Raw genomic sequence first — 25,106 nt, forward strand, 5'->3', positions numbered from 1 at the left:
ATTGCACTGCATTTCTTATTCATTTCTTTGTTAGTGGCTGGATTCATCAATTTAATATTAAAGTGATAGCCGTCGGCTCCATCCCAAAAAATGATAGGATATTGTAAGGCATCGTAGCATCGATGAGTTTCAGCAATTCTTAAACAACTGAGCGTTTCGCTTATGTAGAATAATATCTCGAGGTAAAAACTGATCACCGACCATAACGATTGCCACTTCGTCGATAGTCGGAGCATTGTATCTACGCACATGTTGGCCAGGAGGCGTTTTGTCAGCGGAAATAACAATTTTATGAGTATCAGTAGGCATCAAATCGATGGCTGTTTTGAACAGACGCACTAAATTATTATTTTCGTGGAAAAGATGTTGCAATTGGGAAACGATTGTCCTTTCAACGTTGGAGAAATTTCGCAACGTGCATTCAATTCAGAATTTCTATCACTGATGAAGTACAATTGTAAAAATTATGATTCTCGCCTGAGAATGGTAGAAGGGACCCTGCTCTATGATAAATTTGCCCTTTTACTTTGAAAGTAGACATAAATTGATCTGGATTTTCGATTTGGGCTCCAAACGACGTCATTTGGAAACATGAGTTGTATTGTCTGATTTTTGACAAAAAACGCTTAGATTCTGACGTAGTTCCAGTAAGGAAAGTCTTCAATGGCTCTGGTGGTGCAGCCAATAGAGGAAGTTTAACTTTTCCTGAGGCGCAACACATTCCCATTGTTTCACCATTGAATTTCAAGGCCTTGCAATAGGGACAAATTTTAGACATTGTCCGATTTGAACACATCTACTCAAGCTATAATCATCGACTGGGTTGTACCTGAATGCCAGGCGATAACTTTCAGATTGCTCTGATTCCTCGGCACGCTTTCTTTCTTACTTTCTCTATCAGCAGCAAGCCTGATTTCTTGCTGTTCTTGTAATTCCTCGCACGCTTTCTTTTCTTACTTTCTCTATCAGCAGCAAGCCTGATTTCTTGCTTTTCTTGTGATTCCTCGGCACGCTTTCTTTTCTTACTTTCTCTATCAGCAGCAAGCCTGATTTCTTGCTGTTCTTGTAATTCCTCGGCACGCCTTCTTTTTTCACATTCTCTTTAGCAGCAAGTCTGCTTCTGCGTTGCTCTGGTAGTTCCTCGGCATGCTTTCTGTTCTTTCTTTCTCTATCAGCCTCAAGCCTGTTTCCCTGCTGGTCTTTTGATTCCTCGGCACGCCTTCTTTTTTCACTTTCTCTTTTAGCAGCAAGTCTGCTTCTGCGTTGCTCTGGTAGTTCCTCGGCATGCTTTCTGTTCTTTCTTTCTCTATCAGCCTCAAGCCTGTTTCCCTGCTGTCTTTTGATTCCTCGGCACGCCTTCTTTTTTCACTTTCTCTTTAGCAGCAAGTCTGCTTTCGCGTTGCTCTGGTAGTTCCTCGCACGCTTTCTTTTCTGACTTTCTCTATCAGCAGCAAGTTTTTTGGCATAGACTCTTTGAGCATCTTCATCAGTCATTGTAAACTTAAACATTAATAGATTTCTACGCGAACATATGTCTTATATAACTTGAATGACGTCACCTTCAAAGCAAAAATGACGGCAACTAATTTCATGACGTCAGCCGAAACATGACGTCACCTGATCCACAGATCCACAGACAGACAGACAACTTATTTTTATATATATAGATATATATATATATATATATATATATATATATATATATATATATATATATATATATATATATATATATATATATATATATATATATATATATACAGAGAGAGTGAGAGAGAGAGAGAGAGAGAGAGAGAGAGAGAGAGAGAGAGAGAGAGAAGAGAGAGAGAGAGAGAGAGAGAGAGAGAGAGAGAGAGAGAGAGAGAGAGAGAGAGAGAGAGAGAGAGAGAGAGAGAGAGAGAGAGAGAGAGAGAGAGAGAGGAGAGAGAGAGAGAGAGAGAGAGGTTTCTTTAAACAACAATCGCAGCTCAAATGGCTAATTTGATATTGAAATTTAAAACATGTTATTATGCACTATTATATATTGACGTAAAATAAGGGACGAAAGAGTTCTGGTAGCGGTTTGTCCGAGCACGCATAAGCACAAGTTTTAGCTTCTTTCTCGCACAACTGACTCTCTGGGCTTCTGGTGGTAAAATGTCACGGTGAGCAGGGTTAGACAGCAGCATTTTGCCAAACCTCATGTTAAGGTCGCCCAATCGGAGTTCCAAACTTTGGAGTTCAAGGGTTGCTAGGGCATCGTGGGTAGGAAATGTCTCTATTACTCAGGATGATCCTGGTTGCCCGTTTTTGGACTGACTCCAGTTTTTGCATTAGATAGGCGGTTTAATACTGACGGACCCCAGACGGGACAGGCGTATTCAAGTATGGGCCATACGTAGCACATGTATTCCCATCATAGTCAGATATCTTCACACTGGTTTTCGAAACATTCCCACTCATCGCTTTAACCGAGCGATGCCACTTTCCAGGAACAGTGTTGAGCAGGGGATCAACTTTTCTATGACCATACTTGCGTTTTGCATTTCTGATCATGCTAACCATTAGGTTTCTTTTGGTTGCTCTTTGATTTCCCTTGCCGCTCGAGTAAAGGCGGCTGTGTTCACAAATGACGGCCTTAATAGTGGGCGCAATCCATGGCAGTCCTGCTTTTATAGTTGGTGGTGATTTTAACCAGACAAAGAAAGCTTGCCTAGCCTCCAGTCTTTCTCTTAATCAGACTGTGAACATTCCCACTCACTCGTCTGGCAGTATCTTTGATCTGATTCTTACTAACACTGAGGACCTATACCACCCCCCCCCAACATCGCTTGGACCAGTTGGCTTGTCTGATCACTATGCTCTATTTCTCAAAGCCAAAGGTTCTGTGAGAAAACCCAAGCTCTCATGGATCACTGCTAGACCAATAACTGACTCTGTAATCCGTGAATACGTCCGCTGGATTGCCGAATATGACTACCCAAAGGTTTCAACAGATGTTTCTCTTGAGGAAAGGGTGTGTGCTTTCAGTGAAAAATTGTACTCCAAGTACCTTTACTTTTTTAATTACAAACAATGATTTATGTTTGATAGTTATTGTATATAGTTATGAATAAAAACAATAAAATTATTAAAAAATACACGAAACTATAGGAATAACTGTAGTAACCTTGACAAGGAGGTTTGAGGAGGGGGTAAAAGTTTAAATTACTAAAAGCCAAGAATATTATGTAAACTGCTCACGGTACATATTTGTAAATTTTGACAGCAGTATTTTATATTTTTTGTCATATGAAAGTTGATTCATGTGTCTAGTATAATATTGTATTTTTGTCCGTAGAAAGAGTTAACAATAGCAAAATTATTTAAAAATACAAAAAGTTAAGAGAACAATCGTCATGACATCAAAATTAAAGGGGAGATGCGAAGTCTAGGGGCTAAAACCTAAGCACCTAGTTATAAAAACAAAATTTAGTAAAATCGAAACAAATTACTACAGATATTAGGTTTATATTCAGACATGTTGACCCAGGGAGGGATTTCGCCTGTCGTCTTAAAATATCATGATTATTATGATATTCAATACTTTTCGTACATTCGGCAGTTTCGGCTTTATGCCCATGGCAGGGTTTAAAGCAGGGGTATATCCCCCTGCTTTTTTGGAGCTATATTCATTAGCTGTAAATAATAGCAAGCCGTACTATAAGCTGTTTCTCATTTACACTTGTTCTTAGAAATTTTTTGTTCAAACCGAGGAGAATGTTCCCGTGTCAGTAATGCTAAGGTTTTGGTAGAAAAATTTGGGCTCTAAGTGGGCTTTCTGGAGAGAAAAGATACCCTCGTGCTGTGGTCAGTATAAACGGAAGTGCTCGTTGTTGTATCAAATCTAAACAATTTTCTTGATCAATACACAGAAAAGATAAGTTTTGAGGGATCACTTGGAGGTGCTTATTAAAAGAAAATGCGGTAAGTCTCACAGATTGTGGCACAACTAGTGCCAGCTTTGTAATTAGAAAATATCACATGGAATAGATTGTGCAAGGTCAGCTGAAAAATACTATGTTGAAATGAAACAGATTTGTGAAAAATATGCTTGAGCCACAAAAAAATATCATTAATGTTGCATAAAAATATCAATCTTGTTTCAAGTATTTTTCGAACACAAACTATATTTTGAACTTGAAACAGAAAATTAACTGTTTAAAACGCTCCAATAAAGAAGAATGCCAATTACATTTTAAGCATATTTGGAACAGTAATCAATAATGATATTTGGACAGAAAACTAAGTAGGGATAGCTGCTTTTTTCGAAAAGTCGTTGGATGCTTATTATCTACATACTTTTTAGTTCATAACAGTGTAAAGTTTAAATCAGACTTAATGTAATTGTGTTATTTGTTAATTAATAATCGTTAATTGTGTAAAAAATTATTATTTCTATTGTAAAAAAATTATAATCATAGACCAGGTTTTGTTTATTCAAGGAATCTTCTTTTGATCATTAGTTACTTCATTTTTTCCTGTAGGTTTTCATGTAGCTGAGCATCTTCTAGAGATTAAGGGAAAGTTAAAAGATCATTTAATAAGGAATAGTTGAATTTGTATTTATTTGTGAGGAGATAGCAGGTGGTAGGGAGGTCTGGTTTGTTAGGGGTGGTAAAGAGGACTGGGTGGAGGGATGGTACTGAGGGAGTAGGGTTGTTGAGTTTTAGTTTTGTTTTTGTTTTTCTTGAGGGGATATTGTGAAGAAGATTGATCCTTATTTTTTTTGTGGTATGTTTTTTCTTTTTTTTGTTAGCTATTTATTACTTTATTTTTTGGTGTGTTTAGAAAATGGTTACTTTTTACTACTGCATGTCAACAAAAACGCATGTTTTATCATCAGTGCACTAGATGTATAATGTAAAGAGTTATAATTGTGATGTTTATCAATAAAGTATCGTATCGTCCAAGGAGGGATGTTCTCGAGTTTTGGAGCTTTTTTGAAATTCCGAACAATTCATTTTTATCATTGCTTTTTACTTTTAAGTTTAACGAGGATAATAGCTACCATTTCCGAATAAGTGTTATTATATTAGAACATTTGTTTTCTTTAATTTAAGTTACTATTAGGTTCGTTCTTTTATTAGGTTTGCTGCAACATTGGATCCAAACTATCTGCTATAACAATAAAAAATCACAGCGCAGAAAAAATTGTTATTTTTCTAATCCACTTCTTTAAATACTCTGTCTCAAATGTAATTGTAATTTAATATGAAATTAAATAAAAAATACAAATTTTCTCAACTGAAAGTAAGGAACAACATTAAAACTTAAAACGAACAGAAATTAGTACGTATATGAGGGGGTTGCCCGCTCCGCAGTACCTCACTCTTTACGCTGAAGTTTGACTTTTGATTCCAATTATTTAAGAATGATTCCTGATACACAAGGGCCTTTTAATTAGAATAATAAGCTTTTTAAAAATTTTAAAAAAACTTTAGTGCAAAGAGTGAGGTACTCAGGAAGGGAAAACCCTTTACGTAATAATTCTGTTCGAAGTTTTAATGTTGCTCCTTATTTTCAGTTGAAAAACATGTTTTTTTATTTAATTCTTAGGGAATTGGAACTAAATTTTAACTTTAGTGTAAACAACGAATTATTGACGAGAGGGCGAACCTGCTCATATACGTAATAAAAATATACGAATACAGAAGTCCGTTGCGCAAGTTAATTTGTAAGCTACGTATATTTATTAATAATAAAAACATTCGTAAATGAAATAGAAGGTTCTAGTGGCCTTTTTAAGTAATTAAATAAAAATAAAGTTTTTTTAACGGAAAGTAAGGAGCGGCATTAAAACTTAAAACAAACAGAAATTATTTCGTATATGAAAGGGGCTGCTTCCTCATCAACGCCCCGCTCTTTACGCTAAAGTTTGACTCTTTCTCTTAACTCCACTTTTTAAAATAGTAAAAAACTTTAGCGTAAAGAGCGGGGCGTTGATGAGGAAGCAGCCCCTTTCATATACGAAGTGACTTCTGTTCGTTTTAGGTTTTAATGCCGCTCCTTACTTTCTGTTAAAAAAGCTTGTTTTTTTATATTTAAATTCTGAATGTTTTTGAATCAATGCATGTTTTGATTATGGCTTTCCGCAGATGAATAATTAAAACGAAATTTGCATATTTGTTTTTTTTTTGGCTAAATGGCTTTCTCATAGTGTTGATCGAATTATTTTGAGTAAAAAGGGAGCGCGGGAGGAGGCCTAGTTGCCCTCCGATTTTTGGTTACTTAAAAAGGCAACTAGAACTTTTAATTTTTTAACGAATGTTTTTATTAGTAGAAGATATACGTAACTTGCAAGTTAGCTTACGCAAAGAACTTATGGATTCTCATCTTTTTATTACGTATATGGGGGGGCTCACCCCCTCGTCAGTACCTCGCTCTTTACACTAAAGCTTAAATTTTGTCCCTATTCCTTAAGAATGACCCCTGAATCACAAAGCCGTAGAATAAATAGTTGAAATTACTAAAAATACTTTAGCGTAAAGAGCGGGGCATTAGGAAGAGGCGAGCCCATCATATGCGTAATAATTTCTGTTCGTTTTAAGTTTTAATGCCTCTCCTTACTTTCAGTTGAAAAAACTTTTTCATATTTATTTTTTCATTGTTTTTTTTTTTAATAATGCTAGAAAATCCTGCGCTCCCTTCATGAAAATTTTCTTCCACCACGACACATTCCTCCAAGGAAAATTCACCCAACATATATCCCTCTTCTCAACCCTCCCCCCCCCAACCTAAAAATCCCCCTGAAAACGTCTGTCCACTTCCAAATAACCATTACTATATGTAAGCACTGGTCAAAGTTTGTAACTTGTAGCCCCTCCCAGGAGGACTGTGGGGGAGTAAATCGCCCCCAAAGACATAGTTATAAGGTTTTTCGACTACGGTGAATAAAATGGCTATCTCAGACTTTTGATCCGGTGACTTTGGAAAAATAATTGGCGTTGGAGCGGGTCTAGGTACCCTCCAATTTTTTGGTCACTTAAAAAGGGTACTAGAACTTTTTTTCCGTTAGAATGAGCCCTCTCGCAAGATTCTAGGACAACTGGGTCGATACGATCACCCCTGAGAAAAAAAAACAAACAAAAAAACAGTAAACACGCTTCCTTGATCTGTATTCTGGCAAAAAATGCGAAATTACACATTTTTATAGATAGGAGCTTGAAACTTGTACAATAAGGTTCTCTGATACGCTGAATCTGGTGGTATGATTTTCGTTAAGATTGTATCACCTTTAGGGGGTGTTTCCCCCTATTTTCGAAAATGATGCAAATTTTCTCAGGCTCGTAACTTTTGATGGGTAAAACTAACCTTGATGAAACTTATATATTTAAAATCAGCATTAAAATATAATTCTTTTGATTTAACTATTGGTATCAAAATTCCATTTTTTAGCGTTTTGGTTACTATTCAGCCGGGTCGCACCTTACTACAGTTCGTTACCACGAACTGTTGGATCAGAAAAAAATATTTCTTTTTTTAATTAATTCCTTACTCGAAAGTGCAGTAATGATTGACCATTGTTGCAGGGATAGCTGCAACCTAGTATATAATGAACCATTGCCCAAAGCAAGAGGAGTTCTAAAACCTACTTTGAAAAAGAAACTGTCTAATGACAAAAGAATTGTTATTTAAGTGTATTTAGAAATCGTAATTTGTAGACGTTCAAGGTAAAACAAATTTATAGGAATTTGCGAAAAGAGCCTGGAATCTCCTTAATCGAAAAGATTTAGATCGAAATGAAAAGTACACCATTGGAATTGTATGGCGCAAAAGAAGTTTTTTTTTGCACTTTCTTGAGGGAAAAGACTGGAAGGAAAAACCTTCCAAAAAGACTAAAAGACTGTAAAAGAAACCTTCATGAATTTCACAATCAAAACCCATCAGCTTTACAATCCCCTTCTTTGTATTCCCCCTCCCGATCCCCCTCAATATACTTCATACATTGTCTGTTGAATTGTAGCACACACATGCTACTGCAATATCATAGAGAAATGTTTCAATCGCTTCAAGCTCTTGATAATATCAATGTCTTTTTTTGTGGGTTCACCTTAATATGATAACGCCCTAGTACTATGGCAAACTCAAAACGACCAGATATTACGATAAAAGAGTAAATTAAGCTTAAAACAAACAGAAATTAAAAAAACTAGATTAAACATAAATATAAAAGATTGTTAGCATAAATGAATAAAAAATCTTAAAACAAAAACATTAGATTGATTATTCAAGTCAAATCTAAAACGAACAAAATAACAAAATGAAATGATTTTCCTTGTTGTTAAAGCCATGAAGATGGTTCAGCTTTCCTTTGAAAGCACAACTGGCTTTGCGAATTATGTTCTGATCTTGAGAGGGTGTGTGGGTCGTCAGCCCTACTCATGTTGATTTTGCTTGTTTTCAGTATGACCTGATTATTTACTGTAAGTTCTATTCGTTTTGTCTTTAAGTTATTTATTGATTGTGATTTTTGGTAGTTATACGCTTAAAAAGTTATTTAAAGTGTTTCCACTTATTTTTTGGCTTAATGAAGATCTACTCTTCTTTGAAAAACTGATTTTGCGGAAAAAATTCTCAAAAATAATTTTTGTTTATTTTCTATTAACATAGTCTTTTTCGGAAAAAAATATTTATATCTGTTTGTTTTTTTTTTATTAGACTCCATAGTGTTCTACTTTGAGGGTTATTTGACTTTATTTCTCTATGAAGTCCTTTAGTTCGCTTAAAATTCATGTTTTGTGAATATTTTTTTTTTAATTTGCGAAAAAAACCATTCATGAATGTCATTAAGAATTTTTTTTTTATAAAATGGTATGTCGTTGAAAGATTCTAGGTCCCCTGGCCTCCATGTGCCATATTAGTCCCTTACAAATAGTATATCACGGGAGTGCCATCCTCACTTATTTTGGCCTGGCTACTCATGAGCCATTGAAACGCATCCAAAAGTCGATAATCATAGACAGCGCAATAGCGCTACTGAAGTAAAGAACCATGCGGGCACAATGTATTGTTATTTTTTTTTGTTGGGGGGTGTTTTTAGACCATGGCACTTCGTACAGAAGGAGTCGTCATACAAAACTCTGTTTAGGGCTCATTCGATTGGAAATTAAAAGGGATAGTCCCCTTTTTAATTGTCGAAAGTGATTGGTGTGCAGCCAGCGCGTGGGGGTAGAATTTACAAATTCTTTTCATCGATCTGCAAAGAATGTTTCAAACAAAATGCTATAAATGAAAAAAGGGAAATATAACACTACGTCGTACAAACACAATATCTGGAAAAATGATACCAATACTCTGCTAATGTGTAACATCTCTATGGACATATATCCTAAGATTAAATACATCAAAACAAAAGTATGGCAACCTTACAAAATGTAGGGCTTTAAATATATTTAAATTGCACTTGCCTATATAAGAATCAATGATTATACTAAAGAAAATAACTTTTGCCAACAACAACGAATAAATAATTACGCGTCCATATCTGGGGGTTTGGATGAAGGGGAGGATTCACATTTATTTGACAAAGCTAACCATCGAATTTTAATAAGTACTCGACCAGGATGAAAATTATAGAAGAATCCTTAGAAAATTTTACCATAATATCCCAAGTTAAGAACCCTTTTAACTTTAGAGTTTTGAGAATGTTCTTGTTGAGACAACACCCTTTCTGACACATCATTCAGGCTCTGAAAATGAGTGACTCCAATACTAAGTCCATTAAAACAGATCCTCAGTTTAGCAGTTTTTTTTTAAGATGGCTAACATTAGACGCGGAGTCAGAGAAGCCGCTGAGACTTAGCAATAACCACAAGCGTACTTTCTTTGTATTAAATTTATTTCTGTTCTTCTTTCGTATAGGTGTAAAGTATATTTTATTCAGCGTTTTTCATTTTCCTAGTAAAAATCACCTAACGTAACATTTTTGGACAGACTTTTACTAAATTTAGTAATTCGTAATCTTTAGCAACTTTTTGCTCACGAATAAGATGTCAATGCCAATGAGACTTGAATTCATAGGAAGCCATTTTTCTGCTGCCTGCAGGTATAATTTTTTAAAGATGTCACTGAAGTCCTAAACAAAAACATCTTGATTATAAATCTAGTCCACCTCTCGTGCGATAAACGCGCAGAAAAAATAGGTTGTCCCTGAATGGGGTGGGAGGATGTCGAAAGGAGAGATTTAAGGGAAATGGGAACTTCCTGGGAGGATGCGAAGAGGAAGGTCTACAATAGGCTATGGTGGAGGAGGAGGATACGTACCTCTGTTGGCCTCAGACAGCTTTGTCTTGGTGCTGCAGTGAGTTATTAGTAGTAGCAGTAGGAATATTTGCTTTAGTGGCTTAATACCGAGTGTAAAATCCTTGTTACGGGGAAGAGGGGAAGGGGGGCAACTTTGTTACCTTTTTCTTTGTGGAGTACAACAGATTCAGCGAGAAATATGATTTATTATAAAATACAGTAATATTGTGCCAGCTTTACTCGAGATGCATTTTTACTCCTCAACGTCGAAATTTGACAAACATGTATCATTTTACCTAGATATTTATTTAAACAAGTATTTTGCAGAGCAAAAATCAGTATATCTATTTTTTTTAAGAAGGTGCTTAGTTCCTATGGAATACAAAAACAAAAGAGCAATTTAAATATAAGAAATTTTACAGAATATTCATAGTAATTTTTAATCTGTACCTAGGAGTAAAGAGTGAAAATTTGTCTTTTATTCTTTATAAGAAGTAATTCCTAAGCCGTCCCATCCTAACAATCATCTTAATCCATTTGAGGAGAAAATTAATAGAATTATGGAAGAAATATATCATCAAATTTTTGTTAATATGTGAAAAAGTTATATAAAAAAACACACACACACATATATATATATATATATATATATATATATATATATATATATATATATATATATATATATATATATATATATATATATATATATATATATATATATATATATATATATATATATATATATATATATATATATATATATATATATATATACTAGCTGTTGGGGGGCGCTTCGCGCCACCCCAACACCTAGTTGGTGGGGCGCTTCGCGCCCCCCCCCCAAACCCCCCGCGCGCGTAAGTCGTTACGCGCCATATTAGTTACGCGCCATTGTAGTTGTGTCCCTGTGTCCCACCTGTGAATATAGATAGACTTATATATGTGTTTAAAACTACGTAAAACTTGCGAATATACAACATTCTTGGCTTTCCCATTGTCTGTGCATATACAAAGCCTTATGTACTAATAATGACGTCATATGCAAACGCTCTTTTTTCAAACAAACAAACATGCATATCAGTAGGCATCAAATCGATGGCTCTTTTGAACAGACGCACTAAATTGTTATTTTCGTGGAAAAGATGTTGCAATTGGGAAACGATTGTCCTTTCAACGTTGGGAGAAATTTCGCAACGTGCATTCAATTCAGAATTTCAATCACTGATGAAGTACAATTGTAAAAATTTATGATTCTCGCCTGAGAATGGTAGAAGGGACCCTGCTCTATGATAAATTTGCCCTTTTACTTTGAAAGTAGACATAAATTGATCTGGATTTTCGATTTGGGCTTCAAACGACGTCGTTTGGAAACATGAGTTATATTTTCTGATTTGTGACAAAAAACGCTTAGATTCTGACGTAGTTCCAGTAAAGAAAGTCTTCAATGGGTCTGGTGGTGTAGCCAATAGAGGAAGTTTAACTTTTCCTGAGGCGCAACACATTCCCATTGTTTCACCATTGAATTTCAAGGCCTTGCAATAGGGACAAATTTTAGACATAGTCCCGATTTGAACACATCTACTCAAGCTATAATCATCGACTGGGCTGTACCTGAATGCCAGGCGATAACTATCAGGTTGCTCTGATTCCTCGGCACGCTTTCTTTTCTTACTTTCTCTATCAGCAGCAAGCCTGATTTCTTGCTGTTCTTGTGATTCCTCGGCACGCCTTCTTTTTTCACTTTTTCATTTAGCAGCAAGTCTGGTTACATGTTGCTCTGGTAGTTCCTCGGCATGCCTTCTTTTTTCACTTTCTCTTTTAGCAGCAAGTCTGGTTTCATGTTGCTCTGGTAGTTCCTCGGCACGCCTTCTTTTTTCACTTTCTCTTTTAGCAGCAAGTCTGGTTTCGCGTTGCTCTGGTAGTTCCTCGGCACGCTTTCTGTTCTTTCTTTCTCTATCAGCCTCAAGCCTGTTTCTTTGCTGTTCTTTTGATTCCTCGGCACGCTTTCTTTTCTTACTTTCTCTATCAGCAGCAAGTTTTTTGGCATAGAATCTTTGAGCATCTTCCTCGGCTGTTGCCATTGTAAGTTCATCAGTCATTTTACAGTTAAACATTATTAGATTTCTACGTGAACGCATGTCTTAAATATCTTTAATGACGTCACCGTCATAACAAAAATGACGACAACTAACTTCATGACGTCAGTTAACACACAAACATGACGTCACCCGACAGACAGACCCACACATCCACAGACAACTTATTTATATATATATATATATATAATACACACACATATATATATATATATATATATATATATATATATATATATATATATATATATATATATATATATAAGTTGTCTGTGTGTGTCTGTGTCTGTCGAGTGACGTCATGTTTGTGTGTCAGCTGACGTCATGTTTTTGACTGACGAAATTACAGACCGGGACATCGGGACACAAATGACGACCGGGACACCGGCACATAGGGAATATAAATGACGACCAGGACACTCAAAGAGAAAGCGACCGGGACACAAGGAATGTTCGATTAGCAATCACCATCAACAAAGCACCGGGACACAAATGACGACCGGGACACAGGGAGTATAAATGACGACCAGGACATAAGTAAAAAAAAACTAAAAAAACTAAAAAAAAGGTAAAAACTACAATAAAACTAAAAAGAAAAAAACTGAAAACTAATAAAAAAACTAAAAAAGATAAAAAACTAGAAAAAACTAAAAAAGAAAAAAAAATAAGAAAAAGGAAAAAAATGAAAAATAAAGGAGAAAAACAAAACTAAAAAAATAAAAATAAAAAAAAAATAAAAAGAAAAAAAGGGGAAAAATACAAAAATTTATTTCATCATATACTATTTCAAAAACGAATGTATATACAGACCGGGACACCGGGATACAAATGACGACCGGGACACAGGGAATATAAATGACGACCGAGACACAGGGACACAACTACAACGGGGACGCCGGGGGGCACAGGGGGATATATAAATGACGACGGGGACACAGGAATGTTCGATTAGCAATCACCATCAACAAAGCTCAAGGGCAATCGTTAGAATCATGAGGTATAACAAAAAAAACTAAAAAAAGGTAAAAAACTAAAATCTAAAAAAAAGACCAATTCAAAAACGAATGTATGTACAGACCGGAACACCGGGACACAAATGACGACCGGGACGCCGGGACACAAAGAATATAAATGACGCCCGGGACACTCAAAGAGAAATCACAGACTGGGACACCGGGACACAAATGAGGACCGGGACACAGGGAATATAAATGACGACCGGGACACAGGGACACAACTACAACGGGGACGCCTGGGGCACAGGGGGGTATATAAATGACGACGGCGACACAGGGAATGGTCGATTAGCAATCACCATCAACAAAGCTCAAGGGCAACCATTAGAATCATGAGGTAAAGATCTGAATACGGATTGTTTTTCCAATGACCATTATATGTTGCATGTTCAAGAGTCGGTAAACCTGACAATCTGTTTATATGCACAGACAATGGGACAGCAAAGAATTTTGTATATTCGCAAGTTTTACGTAGTTAAAAACATTATATATATATATATATATATATATATATATATATATATATATATATATATATATATATATATATATATATATATATATATATATATATATATATATATATATATATATATATATTCACAGGTCCCCCACCGCCCCCACCAACTAGGTGTTGGGGCGGCGCTAAGCGCCACCCCAACAGCTAGTATATATATAAAAATAAGTTGTCTGTGGGTTATGTCTGTCGAGTGACGTCATGTCATCATGTCGTCATGAAGTTAGTTGTCCTCATGTTCGTTATGACGATGACGTCATTAAATGTATTTAAGAAAATCGTTCAAAGACAAATTTTGAATTGTAAGAAGATCGTGGACGGAAAAATGTTTAATTGTAAAATGACTGAAGAACCTACAATGGCAACAGCCGAGGAAGCTGCTCAAAGAGTCTATGCCAAAGAACTTGCGGCTGATAGAGAAAGTAAGAAAAGAAAGCATGCCGAGGAATCACAAGAACAGCAAGAAAACAGGCTTGCGGCTGATAGAGAAAGTAAGAACAGAAAGCGTGCCGAGGAATCACATATATATATATATATATATATATATATATATATATATATATATATATATATATATATATATATATATATATATATATATATATATATATATATATATATATATATATTAGAATCATGAGGTATAGATCTGAATACGGATTGTTTTTCCCATGGACATTTATATGTTGCATGTTCAAGAGTCGGTAAACCTGACAATCTATTTATATGCACAGACAATGGGACATCGAAGAATGTTACTTGGTTGTTTTACATTTGCTGTTTTTTTTTTCATAGGCATGTATTTTGGGGGTGATACCTGACACGGGGATGCCATGGATATTCTGTGGTAGCCACAACACTTGACTGGGTAGAGAATTTAATGTGGCGAAACTCTATAGGCAAGTGTATTCTCCTGATGAGCCCTTGTGTTGGGTTGTTGCCTCTGAATTATTTGTCTTTATTGTTTCTATTGTTTGGTAAATGACGACTTATACTTATTGACGACATGACTGCCTGTCCATGGATTATTCTTTATGGTTGATTGTGTATGGCTGTGCTGTTTGACCTATGTGATCGTATGGATGAGTAGGGTCAAGGCCTCAATCAAGTGCTGGTCTATAATATAATGGTCTAAATTAGTTCCGTAAATATCGCTAATTTAAGTTACGTGGAAGAATCTTTCCATGGAGAAATTTCTCGTGGGGGAAGGAAATTTTCCATGGAGGGGGAGTTGGATTTCCCGACATTATTTGAAAAAGATCAGCAATTAAATAAAAAACAAGGTTTTTCAACTGAAAGTTAGAAGCAATAAAAAACATAAAACGAACAGAAAATATTACGTATATGAGGGGGGTTGCCTCTCCTCAATAGCTCGCTCTTACGCTTTTCTAACTTTTCTAGTTTCTTTTCTAACTTTTAAAAAGGTCATTATTTAAATTAAACAGCCTTTGTGATTCACGAGTCATTCTTAAACAACTGGAACAAAAATCAAACTTAGGTTATCATAAGATTATTATTAGTTAAAAAAAAAATAAAATTAATATACAAATTTCGTTTCAATTATTCATATACGGTTAGCCTAATTCAAAACCTGCATTAATTCAAAAACGTTCAGAAATTAAATAAAAAAAAGTTTTTTTTTTAACTGAAAGTAAGGAGCGATATTAAAACTCAAAATGAACAGAAATTATTCCGTATATGAAAGGGGCTGTCTTTTCCTCAACGACACGCTTTTTACACTAAAGTTTTCATTGTTTTAAAAGATAGAGCTTTGAAGAAGAGTCAAACTTTAGCGTAAAGAGCGAGGCGTGGATGAGGGGACAGCCCCTTTCAGATACGGAATAACTTCTCTTCGTTTCAAGTTTTAATGTTGCTCCTTAACAAAACTTGTTTTTTTTATTTAATCAAACAGTTCGTGGTAACGAATTGTAGTAAGGAGCGATCCGGCTCAATAGTAACCAAAACTCTAAAAAATTGAATTTTGATATCAATAGCTACATCAAAAGAATTGCATTTTAATGCTGATTTTAAATAAATTAAGTTTATCAAGTTTAGTCTTACCAATCAATAGTTACGAGCCTGAGAAAATTTGCCTTATTTAGGAAAATAGGGGGAAACACCCCCTAAAAGTCGTAGGATTAGCAGTAAAAGTCGTAACGAAAATGACACCATCAGATTCAGCGTATCAGAGAACCCTATTGTAGAAGTTTCAAGCCCTATCTACAAAAATGTGGAATTTTGTATTTTTTGCCAGAAGACAAATCACGGATGCGTGTTTATTTGTTTTTTTTTCTTTTCCGCAGGGTTCATCGTATCGACCAAGTGGTCCTAGAATGTCGCAAGAGGGCTCATTCTAACTGAAATGAAAATTTCTAGTGCCCTTTTTAAGTGACCAAAAAAATTGGAGGGCATCTAGGCCCCCTCCCACGCTCATGTTTCTCCCAAAGTCAACGGATCAAAATTTTGAGATAGCCATTTTGTTCAGCATAGTCAAAAACCATAATAACTATGTCTTTGGGGATGAATTACTCCCCCAAAGTCCCTGGGGGAGGGGCTGAAAGTTACAAACTTCGACCAGTGTTTACATATAATAATGGTTATTGGGAAGTGTACAGACGTTTTCAGGGGGATTTTTTGGTTTTGGGGGCAGGGTTGAGGGGAGGGGGCTATGTGGGAGGATCTTTCCTTGGAGAAATATGTAATGGGGGAAGAAAAATTCAATGAAAAGGGCGCAAGGCGCAGGACGAATCTGGTCACATTAGAAAAAAACGTCAAATTCAGAGCTTAATATACAATGCTGGGTGTTCGGAGCCTCTCTATTATGGAGTATAATTTGAAAATAACACAACTATACGAGCGATAAAACATATATACCACAACCATGACTCAACTAACGAAAGAACTGCTAAGAGATAACACAACTATAAAGCGAAAACAGGTGAAAACTAACGGGAAAATAAACGAACTAAGAGGTGGAAGGGGCCCAGAGAAAAAATATAATCCTTTTCCAATTTTGAGCCTAACTTCCGCAAAGGAGTAATAATGTCAGGAGCCCCGAAATACCGAATTATTTTCTTTTCAAACAGTTCGTGGTAACGAACTGTAGTAAGGAGCGACCCGGCTCAATAGTAAACGAAACTCTAAATAACGGAATTTTGATGCTAAAATATACATCAAAAGAATCGGATTTTCATGCTGATTTTAAATATATAAGTTTCATCAAATTTGGTCTTTGTAATCAAAATTTACGAGCATGAGAAAATTTGTCTTATTTTAGAAAATAGGGGAAAACACCCCTCAAAAGTCACAGAATCTTAACGAAAATCACACCATCGCATTCAGCGCATCAGAGAACTGTATAGCAAAAATTTTCAAGCTCCTATCTAAAAAAACGTGGAATCTCGTATCTTTTGCCAGAAGACAAATCACGGGTGCGTGTTTATTTGTTTGTTTTATTTTTTCCCCAGGGGTCATCGCATCAACCATGTGGTCCTAGAATTTTGCAAGAGGGCTCATTCTAACGGAAATGAAAAGTTCTAGTGCCCTTTTTAAGTGACCAAAAAATTGGAGGGCACCTAGGACCCCTCCCACGCTCATTTTTTCTCCAAAGTCAACAGATCAAAATTTTGAGATAGCCAATTTGTTCCGCATAGTCAAAAACCATAATAACTATGTCTTTGGGAGTGACTTACTCCCCCACAGTCCCTGGGGGAGGGGCTGCAAGTTACAAACTTCGACCGGTGTTTACATATAATAATGGTTATTGGGAAGTGTACAGTCGTTTTCAGAGGATATTTTTGGTTTTGGGGGTGGGGTTGAGGGGAGGGGGCTATGTGGAAGGATCTTTCCTCGGAGAAATATGTCATGGGGGAACAGAAATTCAATGAAAAGGGCGCAGGATTTTCTAAAATTAGTATAAAAAAAAAACAATGAAAAAATAAACATGGAAAAATTCTTTCAATTGAAAGTAAGGAAACTTATTGAAACTTACGAATTATTACTTAATTCTTTCATTGAAACTTAAAACGAACAGAGATTATTACGCATATGAGGGGTTCTAAAAATACTTTAGCATAAAGAGCGAGGTATTTAGGAGGAGATAAATACCACGCTCTTTATCCTATAGTATTTTTAGTAATTTCAACTATTTATTCTACGGCCTTTCTGATTCAGGGGTCATTCTTAAAGAATTGGCACAAAACTTACGATTTAGTGTAAAGAGCGAGGTATTAACGAGGGTACAAACCCTCTCATATACATAATAAAAATTTAAGAATATAAAAGTTTGTTACGTAAGTTATATCTTAAGTTACGTATATTTTTTACTAATAAAAAATATATTAAAAAGTAAAATTTATAGTTGCCTTTTTGTGTAACCAAAAAATTGCATGGCAACTAGGCCTCCTTCCCATCCCATATTTCTCAAAATCGTCTGATCAGAACTAAGGGAAAGCCATTTAGCCAAAAAAGGAATTAAAAAGTAAATTTCATTTTAATAATTTATGTGTGGAGAGCCGAAATCAAACATGCATTAAATCAAAAATGTTCAGAAATTACATAAAAATCCCCTCCGCAATCCTTCGCTCTTTACGCTAAAGTTTGACTCTTTACCACAATTCTGCTTTTTAAAACAATTAAAAGCTTTAGCATAAAGAGCGAGGGATTGCGGAGGGGACAACCCATTTCATATACGGAGTAATTTCTGTTCGTTTAAAGTTTTAATGTCGCTCCTTACTTTCGGTTAGAAAAACTAGTTTTTTTATGTAATATAAACAAGGAAGCGGGAGAACCGACAAGGTAATGGGCAAACTTTTCGAGGACCAGATTCAGGATCGTCTCAGGACCTAAGGCTTGCTTAGTGGCATCTTGTAGACCAAGACTTCTAAACACCTTGTCCCTAACTATATTTACACTAGTTATTTTTGCATCTGTTCGTGGTAAAAAGGGGAGGGAAAAACTCCAGTGTCATAAAATTGGGACACCTTTGCGAAAGCTTTTGCAAGACCATCTACTTTTTCCTATCCAGAGTGCAGTATCTGCTACTACTGCTAACGAATCATCGCAGCACCGAGCCGTCTTAGGCCAACACAGCTACGCACGCTGCTCCTTCATCCCAATCAATTCTAAATCTCCCTTTTTACACCCTCTCAGGAAGTTCCCATTTCCCATAAACCTTTCGTTATGACATCCTTCCACCCGAGCGGCAGACGATCTGCTTCTCGTATATTGTTTAACCCAAAAAGGTTGGCCGAAAAGGCCAATCTTCGGCAATTTTTCAGCAGAACGTGCCCTATCCATCTCAATCTTTCTTTCATTATAGCCCTAGAAAACGGGATAGAATCATACTGTTCGTACAGCCTACTATTTCAAATATTGTCAGTCAGCCGGATACCCAGAACAATCTGTAGGTGATTTCGCTGGAAAACACTGAGCAAAGCTTCATCCACTTGTCGGAGCGCCCATGCTTCAGAACATATTTGACCATTATCATCACTGTAACTTCCAAAATTTAAAATTTTGTTTGCAAACTTTTTTTCTATTCTTCCAATCTTTTTCAACTGTGAAAAAGCACCCCGAGTTTTGGCTATTCTACTTTTAACATTCAATGCTCCCACCGTCTTTGCTAATAACACTACCAACGTACGTGAAGCAGTCCTGTTGATCCTACCACTCGATTTTTAACTTTGATTAAATAAAAAAAAATAATTTTTTTAGCTGAAAGTAAGGAGCGACATTAAAACTTAAAACGAACAGAAATTACTCCGTATATGAAATGGGTTGTCCCCTCCGTAATCCCTCGCTCTTTACGCTAAAGCTTTTAATTGTTTTAAAAAGTAGAATTGTGGCAGAGTCAAACTTCAGCGTAAAGAGCGAGGGATTGCGGAGGGGACAACCCATTTCATATACGGAGTAATTTCTGTTTGTTTTAAGTTTTATTGTCGCTCCTTACTTTCAGCTAAAAAATTAGTTTTTTTTATTTAATTTCTGAACGTTTTTGAATTAATGCATGTTTGGTTTTGGGTCTCTGCACATAAATTATTAAAATGAAACTTGTATATTAATTCTTTTTTTGGCTAAATGGCTTTCTCTTAGTTTTGAACAGACGATTTTGAGAAATAAGGGGTGGAGAAGGAGGCCTAGTTGCCCTCCAATTTTTTGGTTACTTAAAAAGGCAACTATAACTTTTAATTTTTAATGAACGTTCTTATTAGTAATTAAATAAAAAAAACAAGTTTTTTCAACTGAAAGTAAGGAGTGACAACAAAACTTAAAACGCACAGAAATTACTTCGTATATGAAAGAGGCTGCTTCTTCATCAACGCCCCGCTCTTTACGCTAAAGTTTGACTCTTTCTCTCAATTCTTCTTTCTAAAACAGTAAAAAACTTTAGCGTAAAGAGCGGGGCGTTGATTAGGAAGCAGCCTCTTTCATATACGAAGTAATTTCTGTGCGTTTTAAGTTTTGATGTCACTCCTTACTTTCAGTTGAAAAAACTTGTTTTTTTTTATTTAATTTCTGAACGTTTTTGAATCAATGCATGTTTTGATTTTGGCTCTCCGCAGAGGAATAATCAAGACGAAATTTGCATATTTTTTTTTTTTGGCTCAATGGCTTTCTCATAATTTTGATCGAATGATTTTGAGAAAAAAAGAGCGGGGGACGAAGCCTAGTTGCCCCCCGATTTTTTGGTTAATTAAAAAGGCAACTCAAACTTTTAATTTTTTACGAATCTTTTTATTGGTAAAAGATTTACGTAACTTATAAATTAGCTTACGTAAAGAACTTTTGTATTCTCATGTTTTTATTACATATATGAGGGGATTCGCCCCATCGCCAGTACCTCGCTCTTTACACTAAAGCTTAAATTTTATCCCAATTCATAAAGAATGACCCCCTGAATCACAAAAGCCGTAGAATAAGTAGTTGAAATTACCGAAAATACTTTAGCGTAAAGAGCGAGGTATTAGAAGGAGGTGAGTCCCTCATATGGGTAATAATTTCTGTTTGTTTTAAGTTTTATTGCTGTTCCTTACTTCCAGCTGAAAAAGTTTTTTCACTTTTATTTTTTAATTGTTTGTTTTTAAAATAATGCTAGTAAATCCTGCTCTCCCTTCATGGAAATTTTCTTTTCCCATTACAAGTTCTCGAAGGAAAGTTCCCCCAGCATATCCCCCTCTTCTCAACCCCTCCCCAAAACCAAAAAAATCCTCCTGAAAACGCCTGTATACTTCCCAATAACCATTACTATATGTAAGCACAGGTCAAAGTTTGTAACTTGTTGCCCCTCCCACGGGGACTGTGGGGGAGTAAGTCGTCCCCAAAGACATAGTTATAAGGTTTTTCGACTACGCTGAATAAAATGACTATCTCAGAATTTTGATCCGTTGACTTTGGGAAAATAATTAGCGTGGGAGGGGGCCTAGGTGTCCTCCAATTTTTTTGGTCACTTAAAAAGGGCACTAGAACTTTTCATTTCCGTTAGAATGAGCCCTCTTGCAACATTCTAGGACAACTGGGTCGATACGATCACCCCTGGGAAAAAAAACAAAAAAACAAAAAAACAAAAAAACAAATAAACACCCATCCGTGATCTGCCTTCTGGCAAAAAAATGCAAAATTCCACATTTTTGTAGATAGGAGCTCGAAACTTCTACAGTAGGGTTCTCTGATACGCTGAATCTGATGGTGTGATTTTCGTTAAGATTCTATGACTTTTAGGGGGCATTTCCCCCCTTTTTTTAAAATAACGCAAGTTTTCTCAGGCTCGTAATATTTGATGGGTAAGACTAAACTTGATGAAACTTATATATTTAAAACCAGCATTAAAATGCGATTCTTTTGATGCAGCTATTGGTATCAAAATTCCATTTTTTAGAGTTTTGGTTACTATTGAGCCGGGTCGCTCCTTACTACAGTTCGTTACCACGAACTGTTTGAAAAATACACGTAACTTAAGAATTAACTTACGTAACAAACTTTCATAACCTTATATTTTTATTATGTATACGAGGGGGTTTGTACCCTCGTTAATACCTCGCTCTTTACACTAAATCGTAAGTTTTGTCCCGATTCTTTAAGAATGACCCCTGAATCAGAAAGGCCGTAGAATAAATAGTTGAAATTACTAAAAATACTTTAGCATAAAGAGTAAGGTATTTATCTCCTCCTAAATACCTCGCTCTTTATGCTAAAGTATTTTTGGAACCCCTCATATGCGTAATTATCTCTGCTCGTTTTAAGTTTCAATGCTACTTCTTCCTTTCATTGGAAAAAACGTTTTCATGTTTATTTTTTATTGTTTTCTTGTAGTAATGCTAGAGAACCCTGCGCCCTTTTCATTGAATTTTTCTTCCCCCATGACAGATTCCTCCAAGGAAAGATCCTCCAACATAGCCTCCTCTCCTCAGCCCCACCCCCAAACAAAATAAAATCCCCCTGAAAACGTCTGTACACTTTCCAATAACCATTACTATATGTAAACACTGGTCAAAGTTTGTAACTTGCAGCCCCTCCCCCAGGGATTTTGGGGGAGTAAGTCATCCCCAAAGACATAGTTATTATGGTTTTTGACTATGCTGAACAAAATGGCTATCTCAAAATTTTGATCCGTTGACTTTGGGAAAAAAATGAGCGTGGGAGGGGACCTAGATGTCCTCCAATTGTTTTGGTCACTTAAAAAGGGCACTAGAGCTTTCCATTTACGTTAGAATGAGCCCTCTTGCGACATTCTAGGACCACTTGGTCGATACGATGACCCCTGGGGAAAAGAAGAACAAGAAAAAAAAAAAAAAAAAAACAAATAAACACGCACCCGTGATTTGTCTTCTGGCAAAAAATACAAACTTCCACATTTTTGTAGATAGGCGCTTGAAACTTCTATAGTAGGGTTCTCTGATACGGTAAATCTGATGGTATCATTTTCGTTAAGATCCTATGATTTTTAGGGGGTGTTTCTCCCTATTTTCTTAAATAAGGCAAATTTTCTCAGGCTCGTAACTTTTGATAGGTAAGACTAAACTTGATGAAACTTATATATTTAAAATAAGCATTAAAATGCGATTCTTTTGATGTAGCTATTGATATCAAAATTCAATTTTTTAGAGTTTTGGTTACTATTGAGCCGGGTCGCTCCTTACTACAGTTCGTTACCACGAACTGTTTGATTTGTTAATCCTACCACTTGCATGGCTTTCCAGCATACCGGTTCTATTAAGTTAACCAATGGAAAAACCGGAGGACTATTTTTCTCGTTTTTAGTTTCCTTATGATGGTTTAATATCAAATTGAAATTTATTTGACCTTGAACAAAACCCTGGTCTTCCGAAATATTAAAAAAAAGAAAAACCTAAACTAACGAAGTCGGATTTGTTAATGCGTAAGAAAGTAAATAAATTGCAATATACCTTCTTATCTTCAGCAAGGATACTAATCTCCTTATTTCTATATGGATCTTCTTTTGAGAATTACTTAATTGATTTGTGCCAGAAAAATAGATTCCCTTCCTCCATCAGACTCTGTCACAGAGCGGAAGGGACTAGGAGTCTCTAATGTATTTCCAGGTAAAGGGCTCCCACGTAGACGAAAAACCTACCCAAACGAAATACTTTGAAAAAGGTAAAAATATTTTTGATGAGATGACATCAGGAAAATATGAAAAAGTTTTAGATCAAAATTTACTCATAAATTTCGTCGAAATTTTTGAATAAATTCAATTTTATCAGAGTCCTCTTAGGAATGATTTCCGAGATCACGATGGCTAATCATGCAAAACGAAAATGGCAACAAAGAAAAAAGTGAAAAAAAAGTCACAGCCAGCGAAAAAGGGAGAATACAATGCAAATACTTTAGTCGATACCTCCTCTCAACTATCCTCAGAGCAGAAATAAGAATAAAAAGCACAGGTAAGAATCGAAAGTACAATGAAAAAGACAAACCCTGAAAACAAACAGTACGATAAGAGGCCCTTTCTATGCAACGGTGAATGGGTGACATCCGATGTTGAACTGCGATTCAGAATTTCAATTGAGATTTAATTTGAACGTTAATCACCAACCAGACAGGGTTTTATCAGAAACCCTATTAGGCTGCGATATACGACTTTGTTTAAAAAAAGAACGAAAGAAAAAAAGAACAGCGCAGGATTGGATATAAAATGTTCATATAGATTGGGATCAGACAAGTTTCTTCAGTATCTCTTATTAGTGGTGACTTTTTGTGCATATATATTTTTGATTTAAGCTTCCTTGCTCAAAACTTGCATGATATTTTTAAGAAGGGCCGTCATCCTGGAATAAAATAATCTGTTCTGAGTTATCATAGACATGTTGAGAGCGAAAGCTGAATAAAAATTGTGGGCCTTAGGTATAGCTTCATGGCTTTGTCAATTCAAGATTTATGTTTCAATAGCCTCTCACTTAGTTATAAGTAGATCGTTCCAATAAAGGAAACACCACAAAGCATAGACTTCTATAAGCACTACTACCCACAATCGGGCTGATTTTTCCTTGCCTCTGTTAAGGGTTTCTTTTTTCAACACTTCCCAGTTTGTCTCTTCATTACAGATTTATGGTTAAAGTAGTGAAAGTTTTTTTTACGCCCGCTACAGGAATGCTTTCAGTCGGACTTAGTGATGTTGATCATCTATTTCTGCTTTCTTTAACCTTCTGTCTATATTGGCTTCAGGCAAATTGATGGGTTATTCTTTTCACAATAAAAACATCTTTGAATTACTCCAATCACGGGACTAAGAGAGCTTTTAAACCTATTCTTTGCATCCAATCAAATAAGGATATTACCACTCCTCTTCTTACACAAGGAGAAAAGTACAAACACTTATTGCTATATTAAGTTGGAAAACTGCGTAAATGGAAAACTCAAGAATAGGAGACTTTTGAAAGTTAAAACGTCAAAAAAGGTAGATTAGGATTATCTTCCAGATCTTAGGTGAACTGACAATCAGAATATAGTTTAAAGATCTATCAAGATAATGTTAATAGACATTCCACACAGAATTAACTTCATCCATAAACCAACTCGAGAAATACTGATTCAGAGGAAAGATTTCAAAGCAGAGGTTTCAACAGATTCGATGGAAAGAAGTGGCCAAAAAAGGTGATTATTAGACCCGTAGTTTGGGTGAAAAATTGGTTATTGATTCTGAATATAAGAAAGTGATGTTGCACAAATGGACGAGACACATAATGGTTGCGT

General features: G+C 35.7%; 1 protein-coding gene across 1 annotated transcript in view; it reads right to left on the minus strand.

Annotated features, from left to right (window-relative positions):
- Positions 1-3,532: 3,532 nt before the first annotated feature.
- The window catches only part of LOC136032348 (solute carrier family 12 member 8-like), a 52,719-nt gene continuing 31,145 nt past the window's right edge, over positions 3,533-25,106 (minus strand). Inside the window, exon 6 of the mRNA XM_065712670.1 lies at positions 3,533-3,657. Coding sequence (XP_065568742.1) covers positions 3,533-3,657 — 125 coding nt within the window. The remainder of the gene's footprint in view (positions 3,658-25,106) is intronic.

Source organism: Artemia franciscana, chromosome 10, assembly GCF_032884065.1.
Source record: "Artemia franciscana chromosome 10, ASM3288406v1, whole genome shotgun sequence".
Lineage (NCBI taxonomy): Eukaryota > Metazoa > Arthropoda > Branchiopoda > Anostraca > Artemiidae > Artemia > Artemia franciscana.